Source organism: Podarcis filfolensis (genome assembly GCF_964270895.1).
Source record: "Podarcis filfolensis genome assembly, chromosome: 1".
NCBI classification, from domain to species: domain Eukaryota; kingdom Metazoa; phylum Chordata; class Lepidosauria; order Squamata; family Lacertidae; genus Podarcis; species Podarcis filfolensis.
The window spans coordinates 639227-651534 of record NC_139604.1 but is presented as its reverse complement, the minus strand read 5'-3'; the positions used below and the strand labels follow the sequence as shown (position 1 = coordinate 651534).

Below are 12308 nucleotides of genomic sequence, written 5' to 3'. Positions count from 1 at the left end.
GACCTAAAAACTTCAGAGGGCAGTTCACAACATAAAAATGCAGAATGAGAATAGAAAAAACCTAAAAAGACAAAAACTAACCAATAACCCCCTTCCCTCAATGATTTAGAAGAACCACTTATACCCTTCTTCAAGGCCTGTCTATAAGGCCAGTTTTGTTGGCTGGCACAAGAAACAGGCTTTTCTGTGGAGGTCCAAGATTATGTAACCATGGAGGCCCCCCCCAACTCTGCAAATTTTAAAGCGGGTGTTTTAAACCTATTTTTTTTGGGGGGGGGACTAGCTTTTTCCTAATCTATGCCTTTATTTAATGAGTGAGAGCTGTTTTAGAATGTGTAGCATTTTAAAGTGCTGAATCTGTTCTGCCTGCTGTGTTATTTATTTTTAACCAGGCTATGTTTTTAAATTATTATGTACTGCCGCCATTTAAATTGCCTAGTTTTGTTTTCAATGGTATTGTGTTCATTGATATGTAAAGCTGTCTCTGTGTGGGCAACTTCACAAAAGGCAGCTTATAAATAAGTTTATAAGTAAACAAATCAGACTTTGATTGAAAATCGGCCTGTCAGTGCTGAAATTTTGATTGCTAGCAAGTGTAAATAACCCCCCCCAAAAAAACCTTCAGTTAAAGAACAGCTACCAGGAAGCCACTGTGGGGTAGCATAAATGGATAAATTAACAAATCAATGGTCTCCACAGAGGCGCCAACTCCTAGGGGCTGAGGGGGCTTTGCCCCCCAATAAAATATTTGAGGGGGCTATCCTCCCCAAGTTGATGGGCATTGCCATTCAAATTGTGTGCACGCACCATGTCACGTGATCAATTATGTGGGGCGGGGCTTACCTGCCCCCCAATCTTTTATTCAAGTTGGCACCCTTGAGTCTCCCCTTGTTTCCTTTTGGAACAAATTTGTAATAGAAAAGAACATTTTGAGCTTACCCACACTTTTGTTCAGCAATTTCTTTTAACACTCCATGACCGAACATTTCTCTTTTTTTTTGTCCCAGACCTTTCCCCATAAAAACCTGCTCTTGAAAGCTGATTTGGAGCAAAAATCAGTTTTCATTTTCCATGGTTTGTCGCTTGCTCTGATTGAGCCTTAAAGAGCACGTTTTTGCAGGAAAAGCTCTAGGGTAAAAATAAACAGGGTGCTCGGACTTAGAGCTTTAAATCATGGATTGCGACTGGAAAGAGTGGGGGAAAGTAAGTGTGGACAAGCCCTTTGCTTGCTTTTTAAACACAGGATAGCGTGTTTGAACAAGGCTTTTCATTCATGCAAGACTCTCATATAATAATCAGCAGGGAATAGTAGCAAAAACTCTCCTCCCTGCAAGAGAGGGGAGTGGTTGTGGGCGGGAGCCGAGTACCGCCCCTAGCAGGGGGCATTAGCCCCCCTGCCTCCCCCTCACCCGGCTGGCGCCCACGCCCCCTCGGCAGGCATCCAACCAGGTTCAGCAGCCTTTTGCTGCGGCGCCAGCCTCTCCCCGGCCTCTTTCTTCGTCGTCTCGCTGAGAGTCACCCACCCTCCACTCCCTTTGAGTAGGGCTTAGGTCATTGGCCTTGCTACGGACCTTAGGTTGGTCGCCCTGGTTGTCTAGGGGGCCTGGTAGGAGTTTTTCCATTTGGCATTAGGCTTTTTGGTTTTTTCGCCTACCTCGTAGCAATCGTCACAACATTTGTGGTATTGGTGGGTAGGTTAGGCATTGGAATAATGTGTTGTGGTGTGTCGAAGAGCTAGGTGTGGCCATCGCCTATGCCTTCAATTTAGGGGTATTCCGTTAAAGGAATCTGGCGGTCGTGTATTTCTGTCCGATGCCTGCTTGGTGGGAGGCCATGGCACGACCCTCGGTGACATCAGGGGAGAGCCTATAGTTGGATTAGCATCAACAGGCTCCACCTACTGGTGAATAAACCCACTTGCTTGAGAGATCCAATGCCTAAGCCAATACCTTTTCACTGCTGTAATCAATAAAGTTGTGGCCTTTCCTTGCCCATTAACCTTATATAACGTGTCCTTGTGTATTCTTTCCACATTGCGGGGGTCGGGTCCTCGAACCACAATACTTGGTTAAGAAATTTTCAGGACATTTAAAAACTGCAATGTCGCCATGGATAGCTCAGTTGGTTGGAGCATGTTGTTGATAATGCCAATGTTGCAGGACATAAAGGGCAGCTGCCTATTCCTGCATTACAGGGGGTTGGACTAGATGATCCTCTATCATTCTATGAAAGACTTATTTTATGTATGTCCTTTCAAACCATCTGTACCACTTTTTTAGGTAACAATGAAGTGCCCTGATTCTAAATCAGGCATCTCCAAACTTGGCCCTCCAGATGTTTTGGGACTACAACTTCTATCATTCCTAGCTAACAGGACAGTGGTCAGGAAACTGTAGTCCTTAATGTAAAAAAAGGGCCAGGTTCCATCCTGCTCTGGGGGGGGGGGAGTAATTGTTGGAACTGAGGTCAGTGGGGAAGTTGGAAGGGGCTTAGGGAGCAGTGGCAGAGGCTGGTGTCTGAAAGGAAGTTGGAGATCCAGCTCAGGAGCTAATATCACTGGAGCAAAGAGTCGAGGGAGGAAATATGAGAGCAAGACAGCCTTCAAGAAAGCTGCTGTAAGTAACAGCATTGTTCATTATGAACTTGAGGTGGTAGCTATTGCTGGACCAAGTTAAAGACCATAGGTGCAATCCTGAGAGAATCCTGAAAAACTCCAGATTGCAGGAGGTATGGGTCACTAAGGCGATTACTGTGTTATGGTTCCTCCTGAGTCCTCTGATTCAGACCAGGAGTGCGAGGCAACTGAGGATGAGAACTCAGAGTGTGAAGAGAAGGGGATCAGACTATGCTGCAGAGACCACTTGATGAAGCTCCCCATCCCACCCTGCACCTAGATAAGCCTGGAACCGGCAAGGCGAGAAACACAAGGACTGATCCTTCCCAGCTTGCTAGGACAGAGCAGAAGAGTTCAGAGGAAGACACTGGCTCAGGGATTGATGGCACATCAAGAGATGAGAAAAGACTTTTCCCACCCCCAGGAGGTATACCTGTCTTCAGATAAGGAATAAACTTGTTAGAACATGTTCACAGCTCCCATGCAAACTCCTGAACCTTGGCTTGTGATCTTGGACCAGATTTGTTGATGCTACTCCTTTGCCTTGTAAAAGCACCTGGACTTTCTTAGTTTGTACCATTAGACTATTATAATAAAAGTTTACTTTTTAAAAACTTACAAGTAAATGCTTATGGGGGTCTGGACAGACTGCTTGTGAAGTCCTCTGGGTATAGTGCATTAACTGGCAAGGGAGCACTATAGGGTAATTGCCAAGGGTTTGATTTGGGGTGAAAAAGCAACCTTACATAGGCAGCTTCTTAAAGGGACAGTAACCCTATTGTGTATGTGGGCGCTATTTAATCATACAGTAACTAAGTGAAACCACAAGCGTTATAAGTAATCCTTTAAATAAACTTCATAGTATTAATATTGCAATTAAGCGTCAATAAAGTTGTAATGTATTGTTTTAAACAGAATACTGTGGTTGGTTTTGTCCCACATTCATCCATAGCTACTGAAAGTTTAACTATTATAGGAAAACAGGAAGATATTGAATTATATGGTGGCCGATGAGACAAAGGGGGGGTGGGGAATCTCTATATTTTTGGGTTGGGTTGGAAAGTACAGCATTAAAAGTGACCTCCAAATACAGCACAATACATCAACAAATTCAGCAAATAGAAAAGGGATGTGTCTAAAAATAGTGCACCATCACACACTTCAGTGGCTTCAACTTGGCAACTCAGATTCTAAAAATACACGGGACACTATTGAATTTTATAAGACCATTACAATCTTAAATGGTAAAAGAAAAGGACTTTGTTTCCTTGACATTTAGGAAATTACAGTGTCAATAGAACAAAAGACTGAAGAGCAGGGCAGAAAGCACTGACAGAGCCAGGAAGAACATTTCCACATGATGATACACAGCAAAGAGCTCCAATATCTAGCTTGGGAAGCATGTTTTGGATCTAGTTACCGTATATACTCGAGTATAAGCCAACTTTTTCAGCACATTTTTTATGCTGAAAAAGCCCCCCTCGGCTTATACTTGAGTGAGGCGGCAGTGGTGGGATGAGCGGCCCGAAAGGAGCCCTTTCTCGCCACTGGTCCTACCGCCGCCACCCGCCTCTCGCAAGGGCAGGCACAGGAAGCCGCAGATGGGAGAGGTGCTGTGCTGTGCCTCTCCCAACCGCGGCTCCTATGCCTGCTCTTGTGAGCGGCAGAGGCGGCGGCGGAGGGATGAACGGCCCAAAAGGAGCCCTTTTGGGCTGCTTGTTCTTCCTCCATCGCTGCCGCCACCATCAGGTTTGTGATGTGGTGAACGGGTTTATACTCGAGTCAATAAGTTTCCCCAGGTTTTTGTGCTAAAATTAGGTGCCTTGGCTTATATTCGGGTCTGCTTATACTCGAGTATATACAATATGTTCTGATTGATTAAATGAAAAGGCTACAGCAAGGCTTGTTAATAGAGGGCTTGCTTCTGAAATACACTGGTAAGTCAGAAGCACAAGAGAAGAGGTCCAACACTCAATGCCCTTGGAGGTGATGTAGTAGCCCGGAAGCTAGAGCAGAATGGAAATGTAGTAACTGGTTGCCTCTCCCCAGCAATCCTCTGCATTGATGGGAAGCCTCCTCCCAGGTCTCTTACTCTGCTCCATACTCCAGTGCAGGGGAAGCATGTAGTGCCCTCCAAATATTGATGAACTACCATACCCATCATCCCTGACCATTGGCCATTCTGACTGGGGCTGATTGTGAGTGCTGGTCCATCAATGTCTGTAGGACACAACATTGACTATCTGTGCTCTAGAAGCGCTTTGACACATTTTGTGGAAAGTTAAAAGTGTAGGTCCAAGTGGTCTGTGCCAGAGTCCTCATGCTACCCTCACCTTCCCACTCCATCTCCTACATACTGTGTAGTATCAAAGCAATATTAGCATAATGGAGGACTGCATGAATAATACTGCCACTGCTCCCTCTTCTCATCCATGTACTTGGAGTAGGGTAATGGACTGTGACTGTAAAAAGCAAGCTAGCAAATGAGCTCCCTAAAAGAAATTTATGATCGTATTTCAGTGGCATTATGAACGCAGGGAGACCATATTTAGTTAAGCTAATAGCTTACTAATAAGAACATAATGGGAGCAAATTATGAAAGCAAATCACAAGAGTTGTTCTCCTGATAGCTGGGACCCTCTCTCCAACATTTGGAATACAGTACAATGTGTTTGGGAAGATTATGTCCTCCAGCTGGTGACTGAAAGCAGGAGTGATGTTTTGGAGCCAGTCTGCAACTTGAATGGACGGGAAGAGAGAAAAATTCAGAGAGTGAGAGTCCGGGTTGTTTGAAAGTGAAGCACCTTGAGTTGCAATGGTTCTCCCCAGAACTCTGAAACATGATCAGCAGATTAACTGCCTCCTGTAGGAGTGTCTGTCTGTTTTTGTTTTTATATGTGGAGAAATGTGAAGACCAAAGGATAATTTCATTTCAATTCACACATCAGTCCAGGGTGTGTGAATCAGGTCAGTTTGCTCAAAAATGCAGACCGAAACAAAATCCTCTACAAGGGAAGCTAACTGGGATGCTTTGTCCTGACATGCTTGGGGAGGAGTGTTTGATATGGAAGAGTGCATTGAAACATTAATTCCCACAACCCCACATTTCAGCTGTGTGAAACAGTATAGCATAGCAACAGTTGTGAATTTTCTGCTTGTACCTGTCAGAATTCAAGAACTTTGAGAAAGTGAGGAAAATAGTGTTTTCTTCACATGATATATAAAGCATGAGCAGTAAATGATTTATTTGCTCTGCAGGAGTGATTCAGTAAATCAAGGTCATATGCTAGAAGCCTGAAAAGAAATGGGTCATATTTCTTTGAAGTAGCATTTGTAGCTGTGCCAACTGAACAGAAGAGCATGCATTAAGCTAGAGGGCATCATTCATAGTATGTCTGATGAGGTCCAGCAAACACAACAAGGCATAACCATCTGCATCAGTGATATGTGATTGACATGAGGTGCTGGTATCCTATATTAGCAAAAGCCAGAACCAAAAGGCTTCAAGAACAACTGAGTTCATTAAATCATAAAATTGTAGAGTTGGGAAGGACCTCAAGAGTCGTCTAGTGCAACCCGCTGAACTGCAGGAATCTCAACCATAGCATCCTTGACAGATGGCCATCCAGCCATAAAACCTCCACTGAAGGAGAGTCCACCGCATTCCTAGGGGGCTGTGCCACTGCCAAACTGCTTTTACTGCCAGAAGGTTCTTCCTGATGTTATAACACCTGTGTACCAGCCTTACTGACAGGGATTCTGCAATGGATATGAGCACACACCCTCTGCAATCTTCATGCTCAGAATCTCATCTGTCAGAATTATATTGATTTTGCCAGTACATAATAATGGAAACTTTTTTTGTATAAAACAGCTAACAGTGTAAATCATGATAATAAATTTATATATAGTAATATTGGTTTGTACTTAGCTACTTTTGCCATGGTAAGGCAAGTGCTACATTTGGGCCATTGAGCTTAACAAAAGTCTGCCAGTTTCCTTTACAAAAATTAAGGAAATGCATGCAAATCCGTGTATATATATATATATATATATAAATTGAAAGTCACATACCACACATGAAGCTTCATATTGTTTTCCCAGTTTGGGCCTCAAAAATGCACTGAGGGGAGAAAAAAGAAGCTTGTCAAAGGAATGGTCATAGGTACATAACACAATTAAACATGCTGAATTACAATGAAGGTTACAATGGCATAATTACTTACGACACTGTGGCTATATAAATAAATCACACGCCAAGGTCCCAAGGAAACTGCATGTTACAAAGCTGACAAATAGCCCCATGTGGCTGCATCTGAGAGATTTCTGCAGGGGCTACAGTAAGTACTAGAGACAGAGGGATTTCCCTTTCCCAACAGTACATGGTACATGTCAGGGTGGGGTGGGCTGACGCTAAAGAAAAGCAAGGGAGACCCATTCAATCAGAGGCTTCAATTTTGGGAGTCTCAGGGTAAATATGTGCAGTGTAGGTGAGTGGACAGCAGTGGTAACCCACTCATAACAGTCATCCAGCAGGCCTGGGAAATGTTTATGACAGCCTTCCCCAAGCTGCCATCTTCTTTAAGTTTTTGGACTACAACTCCCATCAGCCCCAGCCAGCATATGGAGGGCACCAGTCTGCGGAAGGCTGGTTTAGGATGCTGTGGCAATGCAGGCGCAAGGAAAGGTGACTAGTACTGGGATCTAATGTGAGGTGGAAGCCATTGTAAACTCTCCTCTACATGCCTAAGGCATGGCCTGCTCTGTAGGATCAGTCCAATAATAAAGAAGTCAATATTGTTTTCATGCGAGAAGAAGATAATGCAACACTTGAACAAACTTAATTGAAAAATGTCAAATGAGTTATAGTGTGAGATGATACCAAAAATGTCCCCTTTCCAAACTCACACAATACAGCCCCTTGCCTCATTTAATGCCTGAGGCCCAGGTAGCTGAAGCACCAACTTCTTGATTTAGATTTAGATTTAGATTTAGATAAATTTATTGTCATTGTCCGTATATACACAGTATACACAACAACGAAAATCAAACACCCCCCCAAAGACCGGGTTCACATACACATTTACACGTATCTCCAACACTCTCATCCTATTCAGACATAATCTATAAAACATAACATAATCCAGAATATAACATAACCTATTTAAAGGCATAACATAACCTAAAACCTATCTCATTCCTTCCTACTCCCTGCTTGCTATTTCTTGCAACTGGCCCTGAGATCATTATTTAGTGCAATCAGAGCTCTTGGATAGAAACTATTCAGAAGGCGTGTGGTTCGTGTTTTCATTGTCCTATATCTTCTGCCCGAAGGCAACAGTTCAAAGAAGTTGTGAGCAGGATGGGTGGGATCTCTCAGGATATTGTGTGACTTCTTCAAAGTGCGAGACGTGAAGATCTCATCCAGGGTTGGTAGTTGGAGCCCAATAACATTCTGGGCAATTTTAATTATTCTCTGTAAAGCTTTTTTATCCGTTTCGGAGCTGCTCCCATACCACGATAATACACTATAGGTTAAGACACTCTCGATGGTACTGTGATAATAGGACAGAAGTAGGTGCTGAGATAGATTCAGTCCCCTGAGCATTCTCAGGAAATACAACCTCCCCTGCACCTTCCTCACAACCATATTAATATTTGCAGTCCATGAGAGGTCCTCAGAGATATAAATGCCCAGGTATTTAAAACTACCAACCCTCTCCACCTCCTCGCCATTTATGTACAATGGTAAAAATACACTTTTCTTTCTCCTAAAGTCAATTATGAGTTCTTTGGTTTTTTTGGTGTTAAGCATAAGATTGTTTTCTTTACACCATTGAATTAACCCCTGTACTTCTTTCCTATAAGCAGTCTCATTGTTCTCACTAATGAGCCCCACCACTGTTGTATCATCCGCAAATTTGATGATTGTGTTGGACTTATACAGTGGGGTGCAATCAAATGTGTACAGGGAATAGAGAAAGGGACTTAGCACACATCCCTGAGGGGCTCCTGTGCTTAATACTAGAGTAGAAGAATAGTAAGGTCCCATTCTCACTGTCTGCGGCCTATCAGTCAAGAAATTCCTTACCCACAGACAGATCTTCTGATGTATACCCAAATTGGTCATTTTAAGAAATAACCTGTCTGGCAGAATTGTATTGAAGGCAGAACTGTAGTCCACAAACAACAGCCTTGCGTAGGTTCCCTGTCGTTCTAGATGACTCAGTACAGTATGGACAGCGATGGAAATAGCATCATCAGTAGATCTGTTTCTTCTGTATGCAAACTGGAACGGGTCTAGAGTGGATGGAAGACCAGCCTTAATATGATCTAGCACCAATCTCTCAAAACATTTCATAACAACAGATGTTAGAGCTATTGGTCTATAGTCATTGAGAGATACCACCACTGACTGCTTGGGGACTGGCACTATAATCGATGTCTTCAGGCAGGTAGGGACAGAACCCTGCAACAGGGATAGGTTAAAAATGTCCGTAAATACCCCAGCTAATTCTGCAGCGCAGTCCCTAATAACCCGTCCCATAATTCCATCCGGTCCAGCTGCCTTCCTAATGTTAATGCTCCGAAAGGCACGTTGTACGTCAGAGGTCTGTAATAAAAATGGTTGTCTATCAGTAGTAGTTTCTGATGATGTGCTGGTAGCCAATGCTGTAGTGACGGTAGTTCCAGTTCCCACCTCAAAGCGACTAAAAAATTGATTCAGTTGATCAGCCAGGTGCGCACTGCTACTGGCCAGTTCGTTTTTAATATTTTGCCCTGTGATTTGTCGCAGGCCTTGCCATACTCGACGAGGGTCGGAGCTCTCAAAATGTTTTTCAATCCTCCGGCAGTACATAGCTTTGGCATTCCTAATGCCCTTTTTCAATTTGGCTCTGGCTTCTCTATACTGTTGCGCATCACCAGAATGAAAAGCAGCATTTCTTGCCTTTAACAGAAGATACACATCCCTGTTTAGCCAGGGCTTGTTGTTAGGGAACACCCGTATTTGTTTGGTGGTAGTGACAACATCAATGCAGCTTTTAACGTAGAACAGTACTGTTGAAGCGTATGTGTCCACATTATTCTCCACAAAAAGCGACCACTCGGTGCTCCGAAAGCAATCTTGAAGTTGCTCAGATGCACCTACTGGCCACACTCGTATCTCTCTAGTTGATGGTCTAATTCTGCATACGAGAGGTCTATATGATGGTATCATAAGTAAAGATATGTGGTCTGACTGCCCCAAATTGGGCAAGGGCTTGGTCTTGTATCCATGCATGATGTTACTATATACTCGGTCCAGGGTATTTCCCCCCCTAGTGGGACAATCAACATACTGGTGGAACTTAGGAAGCACAGTCCTTAAATCGGCTCGGTTAAAATCACCAGCAACCACAAATGCTCCATCCGGGTGGGCCCGCTGCTGTTTGCTAATAGCAGTTAGCAGGTGGCCCATAGCTGTAGTAGTGTTTGCATCGGGAGGTATATACACCGCTGTTATTATAACAACATTAAACTCACGTGGCAAATAAAAAGGGCGGCACTTCACCACTAGGTACTCCAAGTCAGGAGAGCAATGCGTGTCCATTTGTTTGATGTCCGAGCTCCAGTTGTTATTTATATAAACGCAAATTCCTCCTCCTCTGCTCTTCCCGGATTCAGCGGTTCTATCCGCTCTAATTACTGAGCGTCCTTCTAGCTGCAGAAGTCCCTGTGGAAAGGAGGGATCCAGCCACGTCTCTAAAAGGACCATAACACAGCAGTCCCGGATACTTTTCTGCCGAGAGGTAATAAGCTCCAACTCCTCTACCTTGTTAGGTAAGGATCTCACATTTGATACAAGGAGACTTGGCAATGCAGGCTTGTGGGGATTTTTACCTAACCTCACTCGTAGTCCAGCCCTGCAACCCCTCTTCTGCTTACGCCCTCTCCGTTTTCTTTTCTTTCTGGCAAGGAGAGCAAGGGGAGTATCCCAAGAATGTGCAAGATATGGAGGCTCTCTGATAAGCTCAGCTGGAATGTTATAGGTTGAGACCTCCTGGCTGCAACCTTCTCCTCTGCCGATACTTAAGAGCTCTTGACGACTATAAATTTCTTGTGCCTGAGTATTCACAGTCCATAGCAGCAATAAGTTCACAAATAAAAATAAAACACAAATCACTGAATACCGGTCTTCGGAGTGCCGAGCCGCTGCAAGTGCTTGCGCCGCCATGATAATAATAATAATAATAATAATAATAATAATAATAATAATAATAATATCTTTATTGTCATTGCCCCCTCTCAGGGACAACGAAATTACTTGACTGCTCCATAAAAACACTAATTAAAACAATACAGTATAGTACAGCAAGGAAGATTAGATGACTTTCAAAGTCCAGGCTTCCCATTCAGGGCCGAGATCGCTCTGGAGAAGAAGCTGTTCTTAAGACGGCTCGTTCTTGTCTTCATCGTCCTGTATCTCTGTCCCGACGGCAGGAGCTCGAAGAGACAGTGACCAGGATGCGATGGATCTTTTACTATGTCCAGTGCCTTCCTATGGCACCTTGTGGCATAAATCTGCTCTAAGGTGGAGAGTGGGCAGCCAACAATGCTCTCTGCTGCCTTAACAACTCTGCACAACCCCATGAACATGAACCTTCATTGAACATGAAGACATTGGTTAATTTCATTTTCTGAAGTCTTGCCTCCTTTCTCAGTGGTGGTGAGGGGTTTTTCCTGGGGGCAGTTTTTTTTGGGGGGGGGGACGGAAGATGCCCCTGTCTGTATAACACTCTCTCTAGGGATGTTCCCCAGTCTCCTTCACTATATTTTTTTTAAGCACCAGATGCAAACAATTCCATTTATGAAGGTCTTTGATGGACTATAATTATATACTCCAGATGGCTCGGTATCTCAACTCCCAGCTCCACTAAAGGTGTGGAGGAAGAGATCTTTTGAATATATCTATTGCAAAGTGATGCTTTTTGTTTTGTTTGTCTGAGCTTATAAAGGCAAATGAAACAATAAACAATAATTTTCTGAAGTTATCAAATATTCTATACTATATTCATAAATATACTAAGCATTATCCAGTCAAAGTGAAACACCTTTCAATCTCATTGATTTTAATGGATTATTTAACGATGTGTTCAGAATCAGATTTATCTGACTGGAAGCAATGGGATGTATAAGTGATACCAATTGTAGTTATATATTTATATATTTACATCTGATGTTGCATGGCTTTAATTTCATTGTACTTTAAAAAAATAATTTCGTTTGTGTGTAAATCATAGTAAACTGACATTTTCCATGCTTTATCTCAGAAAGTCTTCAGGATTCCATTTCAATGTAAGGTTATGCTGTGAAGTAGTGAACAACAAAATTGTGCAAAGTGACTTAAACATGCTATAAATTGAATTAATTCATTATAATATTTATAGCCCTCCCTTCACTGCAAGCAATCTCATGATGAGTCACGTTCAAATAAATACAATGAGTTGTATCCAATGTTAGTTATACTAAGAGTAAGCCCACCAAAGTTATTAAATCTAAGTCTAATCATTAATACTTATTAATTTCATAGGGTCTCTTTTGAGTAGAAGTGCCATTGGTTTTACAACCCAATACAAACAGATACAATAAAATTAGACAATAAAATAATAAAACTACCTCAACCTGAATAACTTAATTTGCTTCATCTAACAAT

At 42.9% G+C, this 12308-nt stretch overlaps 1 protein-coding gene and 1 long non-coding RNA gene across 14 annotated transcripts in view; one reads left to right on the top strand and one right to left on the bottom strand.

Annotated features, from left to right (window-relative positions):
* The window catches only part of LOC310743807, a 45801-nt gene that overhangs the window by 900 nt on the left and 32593 nt on the right, over nucleotides 1–12308 (top strand). The gene's annotated exons all lie outside the window — the stretch shown is intronic.
* The window catches only part of UNC80 (unc-80 homolog, NALCN channel complex subunit), a 163826-nt gene that overhangs the window by 149900 nt on the left and 1618 nt on the right, over nucleotides 1–12308 (bottom strand). For all 13 annotated transcript variants that reach the window (XM_083625474.1, XM_083625481.1, XM_083625483.1 and 10 more), the window contains exon 2: nucleotides 6689–6737. In XM_083625474.1, the coding sequence (XP_083481600.1) occupies nucleotides 6689–6737 (49 nt within the window). The remainder of the gene's footprint in view (nucleotides 1–6688; nucleotides 6738–12308) is intronic.